At 40.5% G+C, this 26,291-nt stretch overlaps 1 protein-coding gene across 4 annotated transcripts in view; it reads right to left on the bottom strand.

The window, feature by feature from the left end:
- ptprz1b (protein tyrosine phosphatase receptor type Z1b) overlaps positions 1–16,335 on the bottom strand; it is a 68,957-nt gene extending 52,622 nt beyond the window's left edge. For 3 of the 4 annotated variants that reach the window (XM_082510921.1, XM_082510920.1, XM_082510919.1), the window contains exon 1: positions 15,993–16,335. In XM_082510921.1, the coding sequence (XP_082367047.1) occupies positions 15,993–16,056 (64 nt within the window). In that variant the 5' untranslated portion in view covers positions 16,057–16,335. The remainder of the gene's footprint in view (positions 1–15,992) is intronic. The other variant, XM_082510922.1, reaches the window with a different exon arrangement.
- Positions 16,336–26,291: the final 9,956 nt, after the last annotated feature.

The following is a 26,291-nucleotide window of genomic DNA, read 5'->3' on the forward strand; positions in this document are numbered from 1 at the left end:
AGGTCCTGTGAATGTATTCATTTATAAGGGGTTTACTTTGAAGCCTGGTAAAAATCATATGTGAATTCAATTGTATGTACGATGTTACAATGTTACAATGTTAATAATACATGTAAATGGATCTAATTTGTACAGAGACCATTTTCAAGCAGAAATCTATGATACTTAGATTGTTAGTTTTTCTGAAATGATTCCAACAAAGGCTTACAGTAAGCAGACAGGGAGCTTTTAGGAAAGGGGACCCTAAAGAGACATGGGGTGATCGTGGCTCAAGAGTTGGGAGTTCGCCTTGTAATCGGAAGGTTGCCGGTTCGAGCCCCAGCTTGGACAGTCTCGGTCGTTGTGTCCTTGGGCAAGACACTTCACCCGTTGCCTACTGGTGGTGGTCAGAGGGCCCGGTGGCGCCAGTGTCCGGCAGCCTCGCCTCTGTCAGTGCGCCCCAGGGTGGCTGTGGCTACATTGTAGCTTGCCATCACCAGTGTGTGAATGTGTGTGTGAATGGGTGGATGAAAGGTTGTGTAAAGCGCTTTGGGGTCCTTAGGGACTAGAAAAGTGCTATACAAATACAGGCCATTTACCATCCACTAAAATAGATTTTTTTTCAGACCATTGCTTATCTAACTAGGGTTACAGAGGGCTGAAGCTCATCCCAGCTGACATTGTGAAAGAGATGGGGTACACCCTGGACAGGTCATCAAACCATAACAGGACTAACACAAGGAGACAGCCTGCTATTGCTCACATCCACCGCTGCAGCCAATTTAGGCTCCACAAATAGGCTGGCATGTACTGGCACAGCGAGAACATGCAAATTTCACACAGAAAGAAAACTCAAAACCTTCAAGCTGCGAGGCATCATATTTGTCTGCTGTAAGATAAATGAAGACTTTTTTAAATAAACATCCAAAGCTTTAGTGAACAACAAAACATGATGAATTCCACTGTGTCACTATTTATCTAACAAAAACTAAATCAAAATGCAGAAATAGACTGTTAAAAAAATGCAGTAGCTTGTAGAACTGCCTGGAAATAAAAACTCAAAATAATCATTCTCACGTGGCTTTGTCAGGCTCTCTCGCTTCAGTTTAAGCATAGCTTTGTTAAGTCAGGTCAAAGTCTGGACTTTGATTGGGTCATTGCAACATTTTATTCTTTTATTTTTCAGCCATTCTGTTGTAAATTTACTGCTTCAGATTATTGTTCTCGTGCATGACCCCAAGCAAGGTTTAGCTGTTGACAGATGACCTCACATTTAACTCATAGAAAAGTTTATGATTGACTCAATGACTGTGAGATGTCCAGGTCCTGTAGCTGCACGACATGCCCAAATCATCACACATCCACCCCTGTGCTTGACAGTTGTTATGAAGTGTTTCTGCAGATATGCTGTGTTTGGTGTTAGCCATTATGGCCAAACATATTAACTCTGGCCCTTTGTGTCCAAACCTCATTATTCCAAAGGTCTTGTGGTTTCTCTAGATACATCCTTACAAACCATAAGCCGCGCTTTTATGTTTTTGAAGAGAAGAGGCTTTCTCCTGGCAACCCTTCCAAACACGCTTTAATTTTTTCATCTTTTTCTAATTGTTCTGTCAAGAACTTTAACATTTAGGATGTTAACAGAGGCCTGTAGAGTCTGAGATGTAACTGTTGGCTCATTTAATAAACTACATCATACTGAACAACTCTAAGAAGAAGGACACAATAGTAGATTTGCAAAAATTCAGAGCTCGTCTCCACCCTGTGAAAGTTTGTGGGTTGGACATAGAAGTGGTAACAAAATCTAAATATCTAGTTTTACCACTAGATAACAAACTAGACTGGCCCCTGAATACAGACAAACTATACAAAAAGGGGGAGAGTCGCCTCTTTTTGTTAATCTTACATTCATCTTAAATTTGACCTGAGTGTCAAACCAACATCCAAAGCCAAATTGAGGCATTCAACCATAAACTGAACACTGCTAAGTGAAAGGACGCAGTGACAAAAACTGCCCTGACGGATCTCTGATGAACACACTACATCCGCGTCACATAAAACGTGACACCTGTTGAGCTCAGCGTCAGAAACACAAGCCCAAACACACACACAAACGCACACAGGCACATACCACCAGGGGCCATCTTATAACTTATATAGCACTCAGCTGTGTTAGCCATCAGCTGGTTAAATTAGTATGCATGTCATCTCTCACCGTCTCACTATGTCTGTTTCCTTATCGTACTCTATCAGCCTCGGTCTGATTTCCTGTGTGTCATACTGGAAACTATGCACAGGTCCATTAGCAGGATGGTTAAACAGAACGAAGATTTAAACAAGAGACAGCTTAAATGTTGGTTGTACCACAAGCACCCTGTTATTTACAAGTCTAATTAAATATCCATTAAATGGTTCAATGAACATCATTTATTAAACTGTCCATCTAATAAAATCCCAGTAATTTAATTACTTATAGATAAAATGCAGATTTTGCCCAGTTTTGCCTAGTTCTGGGACCTTTTCTGGTCTTTCTGTGTGTTGCTGTGTTTAAGATGTCTCACATATATCTATGTCCACCTGAAAGAATGAAACCTCAGAATAAAGTCCACCAGTGCAGGTTATGAGTTTAAGAGATTAGGCTCCATATAAAATGGAGGATATTGTTTCTGTGTGCTAAACAAACCAAACATTGTTCCGCAGAGAGTCAACGACATTAAAAGCGCAATATAAAACCTTATCACAAAAGCCTATCATTGCACTCTGTGTGTGTGTGTAACAGAGCATGTGGACTGTCTTGCACTCCAGCTGTTCTGAAAGAGGCAAAGAAATAAGCTTTGTGAGAAAGTGTGTGTATGCGTGTGCATGTGACTGGTTTAGAGGTGACCATGAAAATATGGGGCCCTGTCTTGAACAGCTGGGAAAGGGAGGGTTAAAAGACACATATGCAGACACACATACACACACACACACACAGAGCGTTGACACCCGACTATGTCCAGCCAGATGAGGTATCACATATTCCTTTCCTGCCATTTGGCTCCATGAAAATCTAATAAAACCAAGCTTGTTCTGTAATTTAAAACTCTTCTCAGCTTTAACCAGTTTCATCTACACACCGCCTGACAACTCAAAAGTGGCTGCTGGGTCTCCATGGGACAAAAGCTTTAGTGTGTTTCAGGGTGCGGACTGTACTATAAGGGAATCCCCACACTGGCAGCAGGAGTTAGTAATGTAATCAGAGTTGCATTGAGTTAAACATTTTCTTTCGCCTGTGCAATATTCTTGTTTACTGCACACAATAAATTGAATGACAATATCATACGTAGGCAGTGTCCAGAGAGCAGCAATTACCACAACAGTAAAAATTAATGAGCAGGTGTCCTCTTGCTGTATTTTTCTGTTATTCTGTTAAGATTTTTTGTAAACAATTCCTGGAATATTTTAGATGTAGGCTCAGATGGCCCCGCCCCTCCCTGAGCCTGGTTCTGCCGGAGGTTTCTTCCTGTTAAAAGGCAGTTTTTCCTTCCCACTGTCGCCAAAGTGCTTGCTCATAGGGCGTCATATGATTGTTGGGTTTTTCTCTGTATGTATTATTGTAGGGTCTACCTTACAATATAAAGCGCCTTGAGGTGACCGTTGTTGTGATTTGGCGATATATAGTGAATTGAATTGAATTGAAGATGGGCACAGGAGGAGTGTAGCCAATTTGATCGACAGGTGGATGCTTTCTAATCCTTTTCGGCGTTTAGTTGTAGCTGCTGAAAAACACTGTAAGGAGTCAACTATACGATATTCCCAAAAATAAAATTCTTTTTTTAAAACTTATTATTGTGCATCCAATTAAATATCACTATTGCTAACTAAGCCAGGCTAGCATTAGCTAATAACCCCCCCAGCACTACTGTCTCAGACATATATGATCATATCTAGTTAAAAAAAAAATAATCTAATGACCTCAATGGCAAACTTGAGATTAAGAGAAATAGCTTTCAAATCAGCGGGGATCACCACTCTGGCTGGATCCATCTTTGATATACAGTATATTTATTTATATACAGTACTTTATTATCTTCCTGTTCTATTAAATTAGGATTGAGAGAGCTCTTGTCTTGTTCATTGGGCTTCAGTATAATCTTCTAAGTTAAATGAGGTAAGCTCATAAAGCTATAGTGTTAAACTCTGAAAAAAAGATCCCAGCCTTGGGTTAAAGCCAGATGTTAAGAAGATGAATGAGCATGTTCTCTCCACTTTTAGCCTGCAGCTGGGATATTTCTGATGAACTGTGAGTAGCAGAGGCCCTGCAGGGGACTGACCTCAAATTTTTTCTCCTAGATAAAAATCAAACTAGCAGGTCAGACAGGAGCCTTCTTATCCAAAGCCTATGAATAAATGCAGCACATGAAAGCATATGCTCTCTCTCTCTGGCACACATACACATGTGAGTACGTGTCAGATCATTTTCTTAGTCAAATGAGGTGAACACACAATTATCAAAGGAGATTAAATAAGCCATGACACACGTATTACCAGTAACGAATGAGTGATGTGAGGCGACATCTAGGACACACATATGTATGCAGGAAGGAGCGCAGTGGACTGAAGGAAAGCAGCCAGTTGGCACGCACAACTGTTTATCTGTGTGTGTGTGTGTGTGTGTGTGTGTGTGTGTGTGTGTGTGTGTGTGTGTGTGTGTGTGTGTGTGTGTGTGTGCATGTCCGTGCTTAATGTTTCAACCCAATTCCCGTGTTCCCACTGGTTATGTGTTGTGGTTACTGTTGTGTACATGTCCACCTTAGTCATCAGCGAGCTTTGTGCGTCCATGTGTGTGTGTCTCACTAATCTGCCCGTTAGAGCAGTGAGATGTACCATTTCCATCTGCTTGGCACAAACTGAGAAAATACCACACAGCATCTTTGGATATGCGCGTGTGTGTGTGTGTGTGTGTGTTTGGAATATGCGATTAGTAGTCTGTAGTTTAGTGGGGCCAGGTTGCACACTGATACATCTGTTTGTGGTTTTAAACAAAGATCATCTTGAAGATTTCCTAGGATCTGCAAGATTTGTTTACTCGAGGAAAGCTAACAAATCTGAATGCACAAAAAGGACACAAGGAAAAAAACATATGGCTTCTTGAAGGCTGTTTTGTTTTCTCTGAGAATTTTCTGCTCTAGGTTGGTTAAATCTTACGTTATGTTACGACACAGACCAACAACATCGCACAGTCTTGTTCATCTGGTGATTCCTTAAAGCGTAATTGTGGAAAAACTTCCCTATCAACAAGTGTCGAGACTCATTGTAGAGTCTATTCAGCATGCTTTCCATAAGCATTCAGCCTCAATCAGCAGAGTTCCCATGACAACAGTTCACAGCGTCATGACAACGGAAGAGCCCCTGATGGCGTGCTGAACACCCTGACTTCCTGTCGGCTTCCTACTCTGACTCTCTCTATCTCCATGGATACAAAACCATCCCCTCTCCTCTCTATTTTTCAGGGCAGGATCACGCCCCCAATTCTTCTCCTGTTTAGCAGAAAGCGCTCACACACAAACACACATAGGCTGGAATAGCAACACAAAAACACATGGATACACTTACAGACTTCAAAAACAATCCCTACACATATACATTTGTATTTATGCACGTATACAAAGGTATTCAAGGGCTGTTGAAAAAGTGTTCAAGCACACAAATATAGGGGAGACTGCTCCAAGAGCTCACCCAAATCTTTCGATTCAAGAATCTCTATGTGCACGCAAGCATGTGTGACTAATGGGGTGGCTGGCTGGTGGGGGTTAATCAACTTTCAAAAAACTCATTGGTCACAGCAGCAGCAACTTAATGAACGTTCCCACTGGAGAAAAAAAAACTTAATGCTCTGCTCAAATTCACTCAACCTCTACTCTTCCCCTCTCTGAATTTTGTGCTTGAAAAAGTAAAAGCTAAATCTCCTTTAACTTTCAATACAACCACTTTTTTGCTCAGTGCCAGGGCCCTGGGGTGCCCCGACTTCCTTAAGGCTCTGGATGTTGTAGGTCTGTCCTGGTTGTCACCTTTCTGCATTATTCAATTAAATTCAATTTTATTTTTACGGCGCCAAATCAAATTAACAGTCGGCTCAAATTGGATTTGATTATTTAAGACCTTGTATGTTCCAAATCATATAGCTCAAATTAAAGCAACTGAGGAATAAAGGGGTGCAACAAACAATTAATATACTGATTAATTTCAGTGTCACATATTATTTTATCCATTATTCCATTTTCTTTACATCTGAAATTTTTGTTGTCAATAAAAAAAAAAACAATACTGTGCTGTCATGGTCAGTCTAACCTCTGATATAGGTCTAAGATGCCAAACAAAAGTATTTGCAGTTATAGGTCTATCAGCAGCACACATAACTAAAGATATAAATTGGTATTTAAATAAAAGTCAAGTCTGAATTACACTTTAGCATAAAGCTTAACTTTATTCAATTATCTAACTAAGAACTGTCCTAAAAGTGTGATTGTGTGATTTCAGAAGTACAGAAACATACTAGAAAGGTACTCCCTCTCCAGAAGCCTTGGTCCTTGTGCCAGCCTCTTAAAAAAACCAAAAAAAAACAACAACAGTAGCTTTTGTATGTGGGCAGAGACAGAGACAGACGGCCATTGTCAGCTGCTGTAACTTCAGACAGACTTTCTCAACTGGAGAGACCACAGAGAGAGCATTGGCATTGGCATTGTATATCTGAGCACTGGTTTCACTGGCTTAGTTACTCTCTTCCTCTCCTTTTCACCTTTTGTCCCCTCTTATCCAGACATTGGCCTTTTTAGATGCAAACTCCTCTGATCCTTATCTTCATCCTCTTATCAGCTCCTGGACATTTTCAGACTTAAAGCACTAAATGGTGAAGACAAATTTACCACCATTTCAAGTCTGTGACGGCCAGTTGCTGTGAAGTGACAAAGTAACATGGGTTTGAACTTCTCTTACTCTCCAAGTCACCTAGCATCTAGATACCACACAAGAAAGCCGGGCATCTTATTTCTCAGAGAAACATTTAACCACACATTGCTGGGCCAGTGCAAGGCAGCTGGATGGTTGTATTTCAGGCATGATGAATCCAATCCCAGGTTCTAAAGAGGTAGTGCTGATGTTGCCAGTATCAGTTGTAGCAAAAGAGGAGATCATTGAAAAACTGAAGAGCACTGAAGGCTTTTCTAGTTGGTAACCAGAACTCGTCTTATGTTATCAGCATTGTGTTGCATGGTTTTCAGAGAATTCATAGAAACATTAATGAAATGTTGATCCTCCACCACGTTACAAACACTGCCAAAGCCACGGAGAAATGTAGCATTACTAGCTGAGGTCAGAGTTGCCATAACACCAGACAACTGAAGATATCTGGTGAAAGAAGACTTTCACCTCTGCATAGAGTCACTTCCCCAGCAAACTAAGTTTCACTAAGGTCGCTACAGGTCATACTTCTTGGAAGGGGCTGGAGTTTATTAGTGAAGCCGGTCAGCTACAAATCAGAAGGTTGGTGACTTCCCAGCTACAGTGGGGCAAAAAAGTATTTAGTCAGCCACCGATTGTGCAAGTTCCCCCACTTAAAATGATGACAGAGGTCAGTAATTTGCACCAGAGGTACACTTCAACTGTGAGAGACAGAATGTGAAAAGAAAATCCATGAATTCACATGGTAGGATTTGTAAAGAATTTATTCGTAAATTAGGGTGGAAAATAAGTATTTGGTCACCTCAAACAAGGAAAATCTCTGGCTCTCACAGACCTGTAACGTCTTCTGTAAGAAGCTTTTCTGTCCCCCACTCGTTACCTGTATGAATGGCACCTGTTTGAACTCATCATCTGTATAAAAGACACCTGTCCACAGCCTCAAACAGTCAGACTCCAAACTCCGCCATGGCCAAGACCAAAGAGCTTTCGAAGGACACCAGGAAAAGTATTGTAGACCTGCACCAGACTGGGAAGAGTGAATCTACAATAGGCAAGCAGCTTGGTGTGAAAAAATCAACTGTGGGAGCAATCATCAGAAAATGGAAGACATACAAGACCACTGATAATCTCCCTCGATCTGGGGCTCCACGCAAGATCTCATCCCGTGGGGTCAAAATGATCATGAGAACGGTGAGCAAAGATCCCAGAACCACACGGGGGGACCTGGTGAATGACCTGCAGAGAGCTGGGACCAAAGTAACAAAGGTCACCATCAGTAACACACTACAACGGCAGGGAATCAAATCCCGCAGTGCCAGACGTGTTCCGCTGCTGAAGCCAGTGCATGTCCAGGCCCGTCTGAAGTTTGCCAGAGAGCACATGGATGATACAGCAGAGGATTGGGAGAATGTCATGTGGTCAGATGAAACCAAAGTAGAACTTTTTGGTATAAACTCAACTCGTTGTGTTTGGAGGAAGAAGAATACTGAGTTGCATCCCAAGAACACCATACCTACTGTGAAGCATGGGGGTGGAAACATCATGCTATGGGGCTGTTTTTCTGCCAAGGGGACAGGACGACTGATCCGTGTTAAGGACAGAATGAATGGGGCCATGTATCGTGAGATTTTGAGCCAAAACCTCCTTCCATCAGTGAGAACTTTGAAGATGAAACGAAGCTGGGTCTTCCAACATGACAATGATCCAAAACACACCGCCCGGGCAACAAAGGAGTGGCTCCGTAAGAAGCATTTGAAAGTCCTGGAGTGGCCTAGCCAGTCTCCAGACCTCAACTCCATAGAAAATCTGTGGCGGGAGTTGAAAGTCCGTGTTGCTCGGCAACAGCCCCAAAACATCACTGCTCTCGAGAAGATCTGCATGGAGGAATGGGCCAAAATACCAGCTACTGTGTGTGCAAACCTGGTAAAGACCTATAGTAAACGTTTGACCTCTGTTATTGCCAACAAAGGTTATGTTACAAAGTATTGAGTTGTATTTTTGTTATTGACCAAATACTTATTTTCCACCCTGATTTACGAATAAATTCTTTACAAATCCTACCATGTGGATTCATGGATTTTCTTTTTCACATTCTGTCTCTCACAGTTGAAGTGTACCTCTGGTGCAAATTACTGACCTCTGTCATCATTTTAGGTGGGGGAACTTGCACAATCGGTGGCTGACTAAATACTTTTTTGCCCCACTGTATATGTTTGCCGCCACAGATGCATTTAAGCCTAAACCATGACCTTATTAGGAACATAACCAACTGAAACAGTGAATCGGAATGAGACAACTGAAAATTAAACACTGATTAAAAACGAAACTAAACTGCGAGAGAAAACTGACTAAAGTTTATTTTTAAAATATAGAAACTAAGTTGGGTTTTTTTGTTTTTTTTTAATCCTCAATCATTCCCACTACCTCTTTGTGCAGGTTTTGATGCCCTTTTATCTTTGACACTTTATGCATTTTTAAATCACAACTGACAACAGCAACCAAAGTAATTTGTGAAAAAAAAAAGAAAGCTCTGACTGACATAAGCAATTCATTGAGCTGAGTTTCCTGTTCAGGCCGCTCAGTATCAAAGAGATCTGTCAGTCCTCGTGGCACAGACCAGCTCTAAAATAGCCATGACCAAACGCTGTCACAGTCGCAGCAGAATGCGTCTGAGTGGATTAAAGAATAAGAGCACTTACGAGTATAATGCTTTAGATGGAGGGGCCAGACAGAAAAGTAGCTGCGTGAGTGGGGAAAAACAGAGGGCAGGAAGAAAAATTATCAAAGTAGAAAGCAGCCAATCAATTATTCAGTGCAACAGCTGTGGTTTTTAGCAACACCAACCCAGCAGTGGCTACGGACAGTTCTTCCTACCTCTGCATGTATACTCAACATTCAAGTTTGGCTTTCAATACGATTTGCTGTACAAAGTCTGCAGAACACAGAAATGTTAATAGATTCCTCAACTTTCAGAATGAATCTTTTTTTTTAATGCAATATCATCCTCTCCCCAGTGTGTTGTCAAGAAAAAAAGAAATCAGATTTTATATATATATACACTTTTTTTTAAATCCCAAATGCCAGACAGTTAAGAAGGCTTTGGAAAATCTTTCTAACAAGATTTATTTCCCTCAGTGAAGATTTTTATTTCGTTGGTTGACCAAGCTTGACTCCACCAGCCTGCACACGTGTGTATGAATGTGTGTGTGCATGTGTGTAAATTAGTGCGCACATAATCTCATCTTAAGTATGGAGTTAAAGGTAGATGGAGACTGACAAACAGACTTTATCTTAAATGCAATCCTATGTACAAAACAGCAGGGCTCCGAAATAGAAATATGTAGTACTTCTATGTTATGTTGATGCTGACACCAACTAAAACGCTCAGAGGGTTCTGGATTTTTAAATTAGGCAGTGACCTGATTTTTCTATGAGGTATCCTTTAACATTGCCTCAAATAGATACATTGGATATCCCAGTTCATTTTTAATTTTCAGTTTGATTCAATTTCATTTATGTAGCACCACATTATATTAACATTATTTTGTCAGGTGAAGACCCTACAATGGCTCTGTAATCAGTGACAACAGAGCAATCTAAGAGGTCGATCTGCTCAATTCAGTTCAGTTTTGCCCACTATTGACATCACTGCACAAGCAGTGAACCTGAAAGTAAAATCAGGCAGAGCTTATAGTATAGTATGTGCAAATAAATGAAATTATCAACATAAATACATTTATTAGTTTAAATTTTTATTCATTTAGGTCTGTAAGTTGTTGGACAGTGAAATTTCTTTTTTTTTTGAATGTGTGTAATTATTTCTTTGTTCATCACCACAGTGAATTTTAAATCAAACATTCAAGATTTGATTTGGGTGCAGCTTTAATTCAAGGGTTTTACAAAAGCACTGTAGTAGTTGTATTAGTTGACTCGAAGTGCTGAACCTGCATTCAGTAACTGTTTGCTGGAACAATGAAGTTCAAAGATATGTCCATGTGAGTGAGGGAGGCCATCATTAGGCTGAAAAAAACAAAATAAACCTACCAAAGAGAGAGCAGAAAATAAAAATGTAGAAGTTGGCTAATGTATTCTATATTCTTAAAAAGAAGGCATGTACGGGCAACACCAAAAGGCCTAATGCCACAGAGGACAAAGTGGATGATCACAGAGTTATTTCCAATGTCACATTGTCAAGAACAGAAGGGAAGTATCTCATTGTAATTGGTTCGTTGGAGAGATAAAATTAAGACTTGTAACTTAAACCAGTATGTTTGGAAGAGAAAGGTATGAAGGAAGGAAAGGAACAGCTCATGATCCAAAGCAGTATTATGGCACGTGCAGGAATGGCTCGGCTAATGTGTATATGATATGACTACTGATAGGAGCAGAAGGATGGCCTGTGAAGTGTACAGGGTGTACTTTCTGTTCAGATTTAGTCAAAACTGATCTCCAAAACTAACCAGACAATGTTTCACAGTGAAAATGGATACTGACCCAAAACATAACGCAAAAGCAACCCAGAAACTTTTCATGCCAAAGAAATGACCACAGCAGTCACCTGATCTTGACCCAAGGGAGCATGCTTCAGTTACTGAAGACAAAACTAAAGGCAGAGAGACCCACAAAAAAAACAGCAACTGAAGGCAGCTGTAGTAAAGACACAGCAGAGCATCTCAAGGGAAGCATGTTATGTGTATGTGACTTCAGGCAGTCACTCACTGCATAGAATTTAGGCCCAGGTATTAAAAATAATCTTTATATTTAAAATTATGTTTGCTTGTCCAATTACTGTTGAGCCTCTGCAAATGGCTCTCTGTGTACAAGAATGGCTGCAATCCTTAACAATGAATCCATTACTTTTGTAAAACCCTTCAAATTAAAGCTGAAAACGTGCACTGTCTGTCATGATTTAATTTAAGGCTGGGCCATATCATACCATTCACGGTATAATGTTGGGCAACGATAAGAAAATGAAATATCGTGATATGGGTAAATGCGCAGTGCCTTTGTTTTCATACGCACATGGTGGAAAAAGCATGGCGGCGACGGAGAATGAGAAGGGCGAAAGCGGATCGTTGAGTGAAACGGATGAACCAGAATTGGTTTGTAAAAATGCTGCAACTTCAGTGGTGTGGAACTGGTTTGGCTTTCGTCCGTCAGATACACAACAAAGCACTATTTTTGGTAGAACATGCTAGCGGGCCGTCGTTATTGCCGTGTTTTTTGGAAAATACGGCACACTTAAAATCAATCCTTTGATTTTTCTGAAAATCGACAGTGCAGCTTATAATCCCGTGTGCCTTATGTATGAATTCTGGTTGTGTTTACTGACCTGGAAACGATTTATGTGCTACACGGCGCTGGAAAATCTGTCAAATGTTTTAGTACGACTTTGCTAAGCTACGAACCTGCACAGCTTATCGTGGTGTTCAATTTGCCTACGAAGATTGATAAAGTAACAGATTTAATGTCAATATGGTTGATTTTAAAGTTCGCTTAAAGAACTAATTTTCATTCATTCTTAATTCTTAGACTTGTCACAGAGCCCAAGAGAATGATCACAACCCCTTGGCAAACTCCGGTCACCAGCGAAAAATGGGCATTGTCCTGCTGGTTAGCAATTGGTTGTTGCACCTTCTGAAACGTGTTGGTTGCACTGATAAGGCACAGCTTTTACATTGAAGGAAAACATTCTCCGTTTCTGGTTTGGATCTCACTTTTTCAAGTTTCCTTATGGCTCAGTGAGCAGTTGGCAACAGTTTGGAGACAAGGTGGTGTCTTCATTCAAACTGAGGGGACACAGGGACAGTCGTATGCACTGTATGTATCAGTTTATGTATTATATTCTCTATAAACCTCTTATTAGAGTCTTCGACCATATCTAATATGAGCATCAACCACCATAGCAATAAATATTCTATAATGTATATTAAAAAAAAGGAAAAAAGGCAACAGATCTCATTTAAAAGTAAAAATTTTAAATCTAACTGTTACAGAAGAGACACGTCTATTGTGCATTACCATCTATTTGACTGATTCGACTGCTTCTTTTATATAATTGATGTGTTTACACATGGAGCATGCTCAGTTCACTAGGGGTGCCAGGATGTACGTGCCAATATTTTGTAGCCAATTACTATTACACCATCAGGCATCCTATCCTTATGTCACCGGATGCAACCCCTTTGGTTCAAATTCCCAGAGTGCACTGGCCAGCCAGATGGTATCTCACAAGCACACCGTACAATTCGCTGAACACTTCAGAGATGACAGTGCATGGTGCTGTAATGCTCAGATTTTCTGCACAGGGGGCTTCATGAAATTCATCTGATGATCAGAGGAATTTTGATGAGATTAGTACACACTACACTCACAGATCAAACACACACACACACACTGATCAATAGCATGCAGCCTGTTTCTGTCTCACTCCATCTAACTATCTGTCATGCACTGCCAAATCTATTACAGCCACAGTGCCTTTGCTACTATTTCCAAGCTCAACACTAGAGCTAAACTCAATACAAAATGATTGGTGGTACCGCGCAACCAACTGCAGAACCAAGCTGGGGAAAAAAGCATCAGCTACAAGGTGTTGTGTTTGGAAAGCTGAGTTTAACGTGTGAGCTGAGCGAAGCCCAGAGTGCTGTGAAGTGGTAAGAGCACCAGAGGAGACAACCACCATGCTGAGCTGAATCAGATTAGGTTTAAATCTCTAACCAGCAGGATCACAGGATACTAAAACTCCATGTTATGGGGGTTTCCAAACACTTGGTTCTTCATATGTACAAAGCCAAAATGTTGTATCCAAAAGGGAACACAAGCTCACATCCTCTCCTTCCTGCTAAACTGCAGATAGAGCATGAAAGGCAGCAGGTGTGATACACACTGAGAAGTCAGATGTACGCTGTATGGAGACTGTGCTGTTAAAAAGCATAAGGCGCAGCAAAAAGGACTGTGTTCACTGCTATTTGTATGTGTGTGTGTTTGCACGGAGGAGTGTGACAGCAAGGCTGAGCAAGAAAATGTGTGTGATGTTGTGTGGTGTCCAGGCATATTGGGAGACAGATGGTGGGGGGAGACGCTGTGCTTCCTCGAGAGAGGGGAGACAATATTTCTCTCACTATGTATCTGAAAACATAAGCTTTCACATAAACATTCAAAAAGCAATGGACCAAACTGCATCAGATAATTGCAAAGAGAATCAACAACAAGTGGACGCCAACAACTTCATCTCAAACTTTGACCGTGCAAAGGCTTTTCTTAGAAAGGAACTCCTCTAAAGTTCAGTAGAAAATGATCTCAGCCGATCACACCAAATCTCAGATGCACAGATCTCTTTATTCCGAGCATCTCCATTTAATTAAGATATGGCCTTTACCCTGTGGTGACAGCAGGTGGTGGAAGGAGTTAAAGGCCGGTGGAATTTATGCAGATTCTGATCCTCTTCTTCTTCTTTTTTTCTTGACATGAGAGCAATAGCAATTGCACTGCTATTATTGAATTCAACCATCCAACCAATCAACCATGTAGTAGAGGAAGATTTCAGGTATCTTCCCTCCCTCGTACCATCTATCATGATGCATCTATTTCTGTACAAATTTAGAGTTTATCAAATTAAAAGAAGGAAAAAAAAAGAAAGGATGTCATCAGAGAAAATCTCATCAAATGGGAGCAGACAGGTTTGTGTTTCGGGACGTGAAAACGTTTGAAACCGTCTGATCTCGGCTTAATAACTGGACCGTCATGGGATTCTGCCTTTTGAACAGCCGATTGAATAAAAATCAGTTGGATAACCTCATTAAGACTCAACCTTGAACAACTGACTGTTTGTTATGAGGTCAAAATCAACGTTTTTCAACCAGCTTCAGACAGAAGCTGGTTGAGATTGGCAGGCGTCCCTCTAAGTAGTTCAAAGAGCACCTCAGCAAATTTAGAAACGTCTTCATTTCATTCTTCACTTTTGAACTCTTGTTGAAAAATTCCTGACTCTGTGCCAGGAAAATCCCTCCTGGGGCCACTTCAATTTTACTGTTTGCCTCAGGTTTTATGATAACACTTAGATATGCCATATTGGTTATATTTCAGCATCAATTTACTACTATAATATATTTCACAGTGAACGAAAGTTACCATCTAAAGCTACGCTGTTCGCTTTAATTCATGTAACTTGGCTTTGCTCCATGAGGGGGCTAGATCTTGGAACTGCCACTAATCTGGTTTTGATGAAATCTGAACAGATCGGATGCTTATGTATTCCAGTTATTAGTCGTTGGTAATGTGTTTGCAGTCAGGATACACAGAATTCACAGTTTCTTCCCCACCTGTTACGCAAATCTGTACCAATTTCAATACACGAATGAGTATCTGTGATTTGGCATCAACAAGCTATTAAGGTGAGGTTAAAATGAGCCAACAAGGTCAAAAAATAATAACTGAGGTGAGTAAATGTTAAAGGCGTGAATTCAGCAGCCAAACCAAAAAGTACTTTCAAACATTATATAGAACCGTACTTAAACCACAATGTGCTAAACATTAAGCTTTCATATGGATTCCCGCGTCTTCCAATTTAAATGAAAATGTAGATTGTATCTACATGTTTGTGACTCAGAGAAAGCCCAGTGGAATCCCGTCATGTCACTGAAAATGTTGATTAATATTTATCTTCTCAGATGCGTTTAGAAGACCGCGAGCGTTCACCAAATAAAACATCAAACACCGAGCGCGCTCACAGCGAGCATCACATTTCATTCACTCTTCAACTTGTCTTTGAAAACGCTTCAACACGTCTAAAGCATGATCAGGGAAACCGCTGCATGCACTGCGCACGCTTCCTCTGAAACAACAATCCTGAAACCCCGAGAAGCCAGCGGCAACATGTGTAATCCTTCTGTCTTTTCCACCGATTGCACATTTGGAAACACGGGCTGAAAGTGTGCCGAATATTCCGGGGGAATAACACGGACCCACCGCTCGGTCTTTAAACGGCGTTCAGAAACATTCACGGCATCACTTGTCAGCCACCACAATCACTTAAATTGGGATTCTTATCATTTTCCTCCTCAGTTTCTTACCTATTTGGATGAAAAGGAGAAGCAGAGAGAAGATAATATGGGTCCTTAGAAGTGCTGTGTCCATGATCTCAGCACGCGAATCAAGCGCAAACAGGCGGAATGTGAGCTTTTAAGGGACGGACAGCGGGTCGAGTGCGTAAAAGATGCGTTAAGAGGTCATCATTCCGTCTCTCCAGCCTTGGACTGCGCTGGCGGGGATGTCGATTCGGATCGTTGTAGTTCGGCTCGGGTTGGTTCGGCTGGGTCTGATTTGAGGAGTGCGGGCTCGCTGGCTGGTTGGACGATTACGGACGCGCATGTACATCGCAGTAAGAGACGAGCTGTGCGCGCGCGCCGCCCACTGCCATTAATGGAAATCACTGTTTCGCTCCTGCGAAATTCCTTATGGTAGTAGGGACATTATGTGTGTGTGTGTGTGTGTGTGTGTGTGTGTGTGTGTGTGTGTGTGTGTGTGTGTGTGTGTGTGTGGCATGCGACTGTGATCAGGCTCTTATATCCCAGGGCGGCAGTACAACACATAATACAGTATTCCTCCTATCTACCCAATGAGATCTTGGTAATATGTGGCACTGTGGGAATGACAAGGATATGCAGTAACTGTACCTGTGCTCTCTAATGTTACAGTGCTGTATAGTGACACACTCATTTCTCACTGCATAGCTCACTTTATTGATTTTTTTCATCCCTTACACAATATTGTGCAAAATTCTTGAGCCTCATTTCTTCATATTTGGCTAAAAATGGAAATAGCTGCAGTGATTTACTGAAATATTCAGTCAAATACTGCATATATAACAAAAACCGAGTTTGTACAATTCTCACAAGCTCAAAAGTCAATATTTGGTGACACAGCCTCGACTCTCTTATGCGAACTTTCTTATAATTTTCAGGTACGGTTCATGTCCTCCACACGTCAAGAAATTTTGTAATGACACACTGCACACCATGCCATGTTAAACCATGTTTTTGGCTAATATCTCTTTAGGAATCACCTTGTTCATGCAAAAATAATACTTTATCCCTGTCAAACTCTGTCATCTTTGTTATTTTTCATAGATTTGGTGAAAGAAATGGAAAATTGGTTCTTTACTATGTGTCTAATTTGTGCAGACACAAAAGTTGTTCATCCCTTCAGTTACGACCCTTTCAATGCATTACTGATTCATAGGTAAGTGTTAAGTAGTTTAACAAACAAGAAAGAAATTATACTAAAAATGGTCACATACAAGACTGCAGTGAATGAAAAAGCAGACAATGTCCAAAGAAAATCTTTGAAAGTTCTTTAGAAATCTGAAAAACTGCCACTCAAGGCTGCTTTAAAAAATTCCAAGACAGTCTGGATCCTTGGAAGCAAAATATAAAGAAATTAGGGATGGCGGCTTTTGCACAGTTTTTGTGACCCAATGAAACCTGGAGATGTGGGCTACATCTGGGCTTTAGCCACTGGTACACAGTATGGGTATTTGGGCTGCATCCAGCCTTCTTTTCTCCAGGATCAAACCTATATGATTTACACAACATACCACGAGTGTCAAAAGTTTTCCTGGCCCACAGATTTTGTGGTGTTTTGGAACTGTATTTATTATTAAGTCTAGATTTCTGTTTGGGTGATTGAATGTTGTGAGGTTTCCTGTCTCAGTTTGGTTTATCTGTGCATGCTCCCTTGTGTGCTGAACATCATTCCTTTAGGATTCATCCCTTTGCTCCATTCTGTTTACTTTTTGGATTTATGGTTTCTTCAGTTATTAGACTTTGTTGCTCCTGGATGTTTCTCACAGCCATTAAAGGCTCATTTTTATTTCAATCCTTTTTGTTCTCGTGTCTGTTTGTGGGACTTCCCTCCAGCCTTCATTATTACAAAAATAGTCGAAAGGTTGTGGTGTGTGTTTGTGATAGGAAACCCATTGATAGGAAATGAGCATGGCTTTTCATGGGCTAAGCGTCCCCACAGGCAATTTAGACAGCTGTGATGTCACAGAAATATCAACCAAAAACAAAAGCAGGTTACTTCAAATAGCTCTAATGTCACAGACGGACATCAGGTGGTGACCTTTAAAAAAACAACAACAACAAAAAACCAACTTGAATTTGCGCAGCTAAGCAGAGAAATGACGACAGTCTGCTGAGCTGAAGCAGAAACAAATAACAAAAACAAGAATGTGGAAGCAGCCGAGCCAGCGCAGTCCCACAGAGGAAATAGGGTGATGGTAGAGAGTTTTGGCTGTAGTTGGTTGTGGACTGATGGATTCAGGAGTTTTTGTGTGTCTGTGAGACAGGCATCAGTCACACAATAACACACAGCTCTTGTTGCTCTGTGTGCTATCATTAACATAAATTAAGAGAGCTAATCCCCCCCTTAACTCAGGCCGGAGCCTCATCTCACTTGTTGGACCAACATTTTTTCGGATGCTTGTTACAATATCCCCTCTGGCGTCCGTGCTGCCGGCACATAAGAGTAAAGGTGCATGCATGTTTGTGAAAGAACGGGAGTGTTGTCTGTGGAAAACATGCTGATTGGACCCTCAGTTTGTGTAATTACTCACACGAATAGAAAAGTTAAGCTTCGGAGGGAATCTTCTCTCACCGAGTCTCATTCAAACCGCACAAACATTACCTTTTATAGTCAAAGCCTGTAACATGAGTGTAAGAAAAGAGGGGTAAATGAATCAAATCATCTGATAACAAACATGTCAGACCCACACACGGTCTCCTCTGACAGTTGCAGCCTGATGAAGGCCTCCTGCAAAAGCATCCAGAGCTTTCTCACATCCTGTTACTGAGTAAAGCTGATTTTGTTTCCAGTGCACACAGGCAGCTATGGATTATGGATTACGTGTTTGCTCTCTTTCCTCACTCTCACTGTGCATTCACATCACGACTGGAACAAGGTCAATAACCTGACAGGAGCTCATTTAGGTTACCCACAGAGAAGATTTGCGCCACGTTATCAGCGGCGCCTCTAATCACTGATTTAATGACACTTTAAGAAAAGATTCACGCCGCAGCTGCCCTCCATTCATCTTTGCCTCATATACTTCTAACTGTGGATGACTACTCAAGTAGTTTTTAACATAAATAAACCAGTTTGACAAAAACCCTTGTACCCTGTTCTGAATTTTCATGCACTGATACACCAAACACGAGCAGAGTCAGTACTCTTCTTGCCAGCTGCTGTCCAGGACAGTGGACTGCATGGAGAGGCAGCTGACTGAGTGTTTTAAAACACATAGAAATAAAAAAATCTTTGCAGCGTTCATGTGGCTTCTTTCACATTTACACATGTGCATATAGTGTCAACAAATGTTATTTAAATGAGTGTGGAAATGCTAAAACTTCTGTTACCATGACAGTGGATGTCATTTCCAGACTGACAATGATATTGACTGGTTGACTGGTGGCAACGGGAGGTCAGCATCCTGGACACCACTGGTTTGGCAAATACTGCTCGATGTGTTCGTTTGTGTTTGTGGGTGAAAGAAAGAGATGCCTCCGCCGTGGAGTGAGTGATGTAATGCTTACTGTAAGTGCTGAAAACATTGGGCTGCACATTATACAGTAGGTGGTTGCTCAAACACTGTACAGTACATTGTGTTGAGAATTCGTGAGCCAAGCTTCCGTGTTCTCTGCGATTAAAAGGCAAGCTGACCTATCAGTCAGTGTCAGGAGAGAAAGGGGTTTCTTTTTCTTTTCTTTCCACGGTCATCGATTTATATTAGCAGCACCTGAGTGTAAGTGTTTTCATCTGAGAGTGAAACTGAATGCGAGCAAGTGTGTGACTGTGATCTGACATTTACCGTCCTGGAATACTAAAGTTTCCACTAACAATCTTGAAGTCAAATGACTCATCTCTCACTCTATTTATCACGTGAGCGGGGAGAAAAAGGACTTACTTATCTGTAATTCTGTTTTTACAATATTCAGACCTCATTATCGGCTCCTTCATTTCTTATTTGTCTCTGGGGAATAGATGCCATCTCACAACACTCATAAATATTCTGATATGATGGCCCCTAGCACATGTTGATAAATGGACTAGTTGAACAAATCCAGACGTGCAGATCATTTATATCACACAAATTCATGTTAACATCATAGTCTCATTAACCTTGCTTGAATGAAGTGTTTACATGACAGTTTCTATGAGTCACAGAAAGATAGAGGCACACAGTGAGAGCAGGAGAACAAGAATCAGACTGGTAGCTGAAAGATTCATTAAGGATATTTGGACAGATTAATGGCCTAGAGACAAAATCACATCTGCCCAATCATAAAATCTATCATAGAAGAATACAGTGAAAAAATAGAAAGTACAGTATAAAGACTCTCCTTTAACGTCAATAGATTGATCTGAGCGTTAAAGTGATAATAATGCTAAATAGGACTATTTAAAACAGAAAGAACAAAGAGAAAACAGCTTTAGTGAAATGTCTCTGTAGGTTTCTCAGTCATCCAAGTCCTGCTAGTCTAAAGAGCTTTGAAAGAAAGCGACTGGACATTTTTAAGTTCTTGAAGGTGTTTCAACTCTCATCCAAGAAGCTTCTTCTGTTGCAAGATGTATTTCATTGCAATATTTAAAAATCACAAGCAAGGATAAAATTTTTAAAGTTTAGCTTACAGACAGCGTGCACATTATATCTGATAATCCCTTTTAAACTGCTCTTAGAACTGACTTTAAACCTAACTGTCTTGTCACAAGTACTGTAAACCTCTTCTTGACATACAGGCCGAAGTGACACTGACTGACAGGTGACAGCAGACTGATGGTCACCCCAAAGGAACAGGTGCTCATACAATTTAAAGCATGCATTAAAAATATAGAAAAAGTACTTCTTCCACTGGTGCAGCTTTTTTTTAATTCTATTTGTGGCATTATTCCTGACAACTGTGAATGGATAATACATCACACTGCTCCAATCTAACGGTCGCCGCTCACATTTCTGGTTCTCTCCGCAAAGAATCTGTTGCCAGATCAGATGGTGCTTCTGCTGCTGACAACATTGCAGTAGGAGGAAGAGGAAATGCTTTAGTGCTTTTAATAGCTTTGAAATGACACAATGGATCAACCACCTCACCAGTTCATTTAAAAAAAAAATGAATGCAAGACTTTCAAACAGAATGAGAAAATAACTTTGAGATCTATCAGAGTCAAATGAAAGTGGTGAGAGCCTACATTACCCAAGTGGTTGATCCCATAGAATTAAGCTTCAAATTCCAGAGATGACCCACATTGTATGTGGAGTGTGCACACACACACACACACACACACACACACACACACACACACACACACACACACACACACACACACACACACACAAAATGATACAACTGTCAAAAACAGCCAGGTCATTTAAGAGCAAAAAAGAGGAGGAAATGAATATTCATGAAAGCACAAACCTTCCAAACCTCTGAGCTCTGCTTTATTTCTCTTTTAAACATTTTAAAACTTTCATAATAGCCCGATGTATTTTTGATGTGTAGTCACATCTCTTAATTGTGGGGTAGGAGAGATTCTTCTGGAAACAAAAACTTCATATGGACAGATCACGATCACAGCAATGTGCCTGCTCCATTTAATCTTTATTCAGTGGTTCATAACATTTTGTCTTCTTTTTGCTTATTATCACAATTTGTAACAAATAAATAAATAAAATATGAAGCGCTTTTTCAAAAACATACACACGTTTCAGGAATGGCGCTTCATTTAGTTTATTGCAGACCTAGCCCTCCGTGTTGGATCTAAAAGCAGCTCTTCTCCTTCACAGAATGCAGTTACTAAGCCTTGGCTTTATAACCCACTTCCATTTAAGGTTATTTGGTTTGAAGCAGCACATAATGTGGCAGACCTTCCATGAGAATGAGAGTGAGAGTTTGCAGGGAGAGGGTATATAGGGGGCAGATTATAATTGGGCCGAGAGGTACAGTATACTTCATTTGGAGTTCCTAATTTTTGCAGAAAGCAGTGGTTTTTAAGTGCAAAGGGTCACTGTGAATGAGGTTTAGTTTTTAACATGGCATGAAGTGTGGCGTCATCAGATGTGTGGACCTCTGTTCTTCAGCCTGCACTCATTATTGAAACAAAGTTTTCTCAAGAAGCCAGTCTGAACTCTAATGCTGCCTGTGACTGCACTGCAAATTAAAATTCACTTCAGTTCAATTCAGTTTTATTATATAGCACCAAATCACAACAACATTTGTCTCTTTATATTATATGTAAAGATCCTACAATAATACAGAGAAACCCCAACAATCAGACAACCCCCTATGAGAAAGCACGTGGCAGCAGTGGGAAGGAAAAACTCCCTTTTAACAGGAAAGAAAACCTCCAGCAGACCCAACGCTCAGGGAAGGACGGCTAGCTGCCGTGGCTCTGCTTTGATTCTGCTTTATCAAAAAAGAAAACAAATTAAAAAGCAGACAGGGTGCCAGTCTCAGCCTCAAATCCAAAGTGAAAGCTGGTTCCACAGAAGAGGAGCCAAAATACTCTGCCTCCCATTCTACTTTTAAAACAAGATGTGTTCCTGAATGTTTGTGTTTTTCTGTTTTGCCTCCATATTTGTTGCTCTGTGTTGTGTATTAGTTTCAGATCTTAATCCAACAGTGCTTTCCATGGCTGTGGCTTTGCACTGTCACAGTCCGGCGAGGGCAGACTGTATGTGTTGACAAAAGGACCCAAAACGCAGACTCCAAAAACTGAACGTGGCGTGGAGTTAACAAAAAACAAGCCGTTTATTGAGGCTAGCAAAAAAGGGTACAAACAAAAGGGCATTGGTGAAACTAAACAATAACCTAAACTGGGTGAACTAAAACTAAACATGAAAAAACCTTAAACATGGTGAACTGACATAGATTCCTGAAGTTGTGACGTGGATGAGCAGACGACCTGACAAAGAATGACTGAAAGCACACGGACTAAATACACACAGGAGGATAATGAGGGAAGTGGGAACACATGGAGAAACAGCTGACACACATGAACACAACGACGTCACAAGGAGAGAGTAACACTAAAAACATTGAACATAGGAACACAGGACCCCTTCAAAATAACATAGGAAATATAATGAGACGCAGACCTGACAACATAAGACACACAGACATGAAACACACGAAGGGCAAGGGAGACTTCACAGGGGTTGAAAACACAAGGGGGAACTAATAAGCAAATGCACATAGGAAACCTAATGAGCTTAAACATACACTATAAACATCAAAAGAACTAAAACTCAAAACACTGGGTCATAAGACCCAGGATCGTGACATGCACTCCCTGTTTCTCACCGTGTGAAGTCTAAACTTCAACTCGTGTGAAGTTTAGAGCTCAAAGACTCATTCAGTAATTAAGCTCTTGCAGTGTGTATACAGTACAACATGGTTCTTAATTCTCCACCACATTGTTCAATACAACCAAGCGGCAGAAATCTTATGGTATTCAATTTCAATTCAATTTGATATATACAGTGCCAAATAACAACAACAGTTGCCTAAAGCCACTTTATATTGCATGGTAGACCCTACACAATACATACAGAGAAAAACCCAACAGTCATATGGTCCCCTCTGAGCAAGCACTTTGGCGACAGTGGGAAGGAAAAACTCCCTTTTAACAGGAAGAAACCTCCGGCAGAACCAGGCTCCCTGTTGGTATTGTCAACAATATTTTAAACTTAAACCTAGTTTTTTTTTAATTCTTTAATTAACCCTCTGTCTCATCCACTACCATCTTTCAAATTGCAAGTCAGACTAATTTAACCCTTTATTCATCATGGGTTCACCAGCAGGCCCATTTTGTAAGCACTCTTAAAATAACTGCAATTCTGTTACAATTTTTGCTAAAAGTCAGAAATTTCCTGAAAGATGAGATTGATTTCTTTAATTCTATAGCTAAAATGACAAAATAAGTCCATTAGGTCTGTATGGATCCTGCTTGATAAGGGGTTGAGCCTCATGTATGGTTTGCTTCCAGCAATCTCAGCTGCCTGAACCACTCTGCTGCACTCAACTGCCTCTGATTCTCAAATAAAATCTATTGAACTATTTAGCTCTAATCTCTGAATCCAGCTTTTGATTCTTAAATCCTTTAGTTCTTAATAAGTGTGTGTCCCAGATGAAACGAGTCATCGTAAGTCCACAGTCAACTGAAATAAGGATGCAAAACTGCGAGTCACAAATTACAGACATGAGGGAGACACTCATTATTCATCACTCAGAGATTTACAACGCATCTTCAAAACTTTGCAGCTTGCCTTGGAGCCTAATGCATTTTTTAAGCTGAGTTACTTTTGCACAGGAGCTACATAAGCCGACAAGCATGTTTACCATAAGATTTGGCGGAGGGTTAGAGCCTGGTGGGATAAAGCTCATGGCAAATGCATAGGATTCCTCCCACATGAAACAGGCTCTCTTTTTAGATATTAGGACTTTATCTTACAGCACTGGTTCAATGTGAGTCAATGTGAGTTGTTGATGTTTCTATGATAGCATGAAATATGCATCTTGTGTGTCAACAAAAATCCAATCAATGAACTCATCACACTGTAATGGAACAATTTTAGTAGTGTAGTGTAATTGCAGACAATTTTAGCCACTTTAAGACTTTTTTGAATATCACAGCCCCTCGTTTATTTATTGGCTTTCCACGCACTTCCAGAGAGCTGCTCTATACCTGCTGAAATCTGTGTAATGAAGTAAGCTCAAATGAAAACCCCTCATTAACAGAGGAAGTAACACACCAGACGTGAGGTCAGTAAATGGTTTGTGCCATAAATAGTGAATGAAGTTCTGTCTCTGAAGAAACGCACTCAAGACACGCACAAACACTTACTTTCCCCAGAACAGGGTGAGCCTCTCACCCTTGCATCGGGGGTGCTTGTGTTTTTCATTCCCTTCAGTCTACACACCAACTAGGGTGGATTTCTGCTGGGCGCCATGGCAACCAGTGGGGCTATTCTCCATCACAGTGGCTGAGGGAGGAAAGAAAAAGGAGAGTTAATCAACAACACGCATTTCCCACTAAGACACACATGCACACACATACACAAAAAATCATTACATTCACTTAGCGTTTGCTGAGGCTTCCACGGATAATATGGAGGTATGAATAAATTCATGACCTCCCATACAAACAGACTCAAAGTTTTAGCAAAATTACCCACGGTCACAGCTGGGGTTTCCTGTGGTCCTGTGTTTACTGACATTATACTATTCCAAACCAAGTTGCAACTAGCAGCATTCCTACCTTTGCCAAGGAGGTTTTGTTGTCTCGCTCAGTCTGTTTGTTATCAGGATTACTCACACTTATGGCTTTAACACTTAAAATGTTTAAGTTTTGAAGTTAATCTGGATCTGGATCCAGGAAACAGAATTCTTTGGAGGGATTTTTTTTTTTTTTTTTTGCCATTATGAGACAGAGTCTTTTTCCCCTCATATCTTTACAAATGCATAAGAAAATGAAAAAAAAATGAAATTGAGAGAAATCATCTACAGTTTGAAAAATCCCAAACCGATCAACAGGTTCTCCCTGTGTCTGTGTGGGTTTTATCTGGCATGGCAGCTTCATAAAACTAGACTGGAGGTACTTTCTTCCCTGAGGACTGACTTGTCAATAACAATACTAAAAGACTTATCTGGCAAATAAGAATAAAACCACCTTAAAACCTAAACTAGAAATGCCAACCCACTGTTGGAGACAACTCAAAAAGAAAATCTAGCGATCCAAGAGTGTCAAATACAGCGCTTATAATTCATCAGCTGTCTCTGTCCTGTGGTTTTCTCTAAAACCCAAGTGGCCTGTTTCAAAGAGTCCACTTCTCTTTAACGATTTTCTAGTCCAATGATTTCTTCTGTCCAGACACCACTGTAACACCTCACTGCATTTGGCACATATTACCATTTGGACAGTGTAATAAATAAATAAATAAATAAATAAATAAATAAATAAAAATATAAAAAAGATGTGAACGTTTTACAGTGGGTAGAATAGAAAAATAAATGCTGTCAGTGGAAAATTTGCTATCAATCACTCACATGTTGCTTCCTTTAGGAAATACCGTCCTGTAATATACATATAGAGAGAGAGATGTCATACCACCCAGACAAAACCTGCCTCACAAGCAACACAGTTTAAAAATACAATTTAATTAAACGGATGAATTACTTAATATTACATTAATATACAAAAAACAACAACTTCAAAACCTGTCGTCCTCGCGCTTCTTTGGTTTAACAATGGCGCCATCACCTGGTACATTTCAGTAGCTACGTCCGAACGTCATCACGGCGCGACAAGGAAGCGCCTCT

This window comes from Aulonocara stuartgranti (assembly GCF_965226115.1).
Source record: "Aulonocara stuartgranti genome assembly, chromosome: 17".
Classification (NCBI taxonomy): domain Eukaryota; kingdom Metazoa; phylum Chordata; class Actinopteri; order Cichliformes; family Cichlidae; genus Aulonocara; species Aulonocara stuartgranti.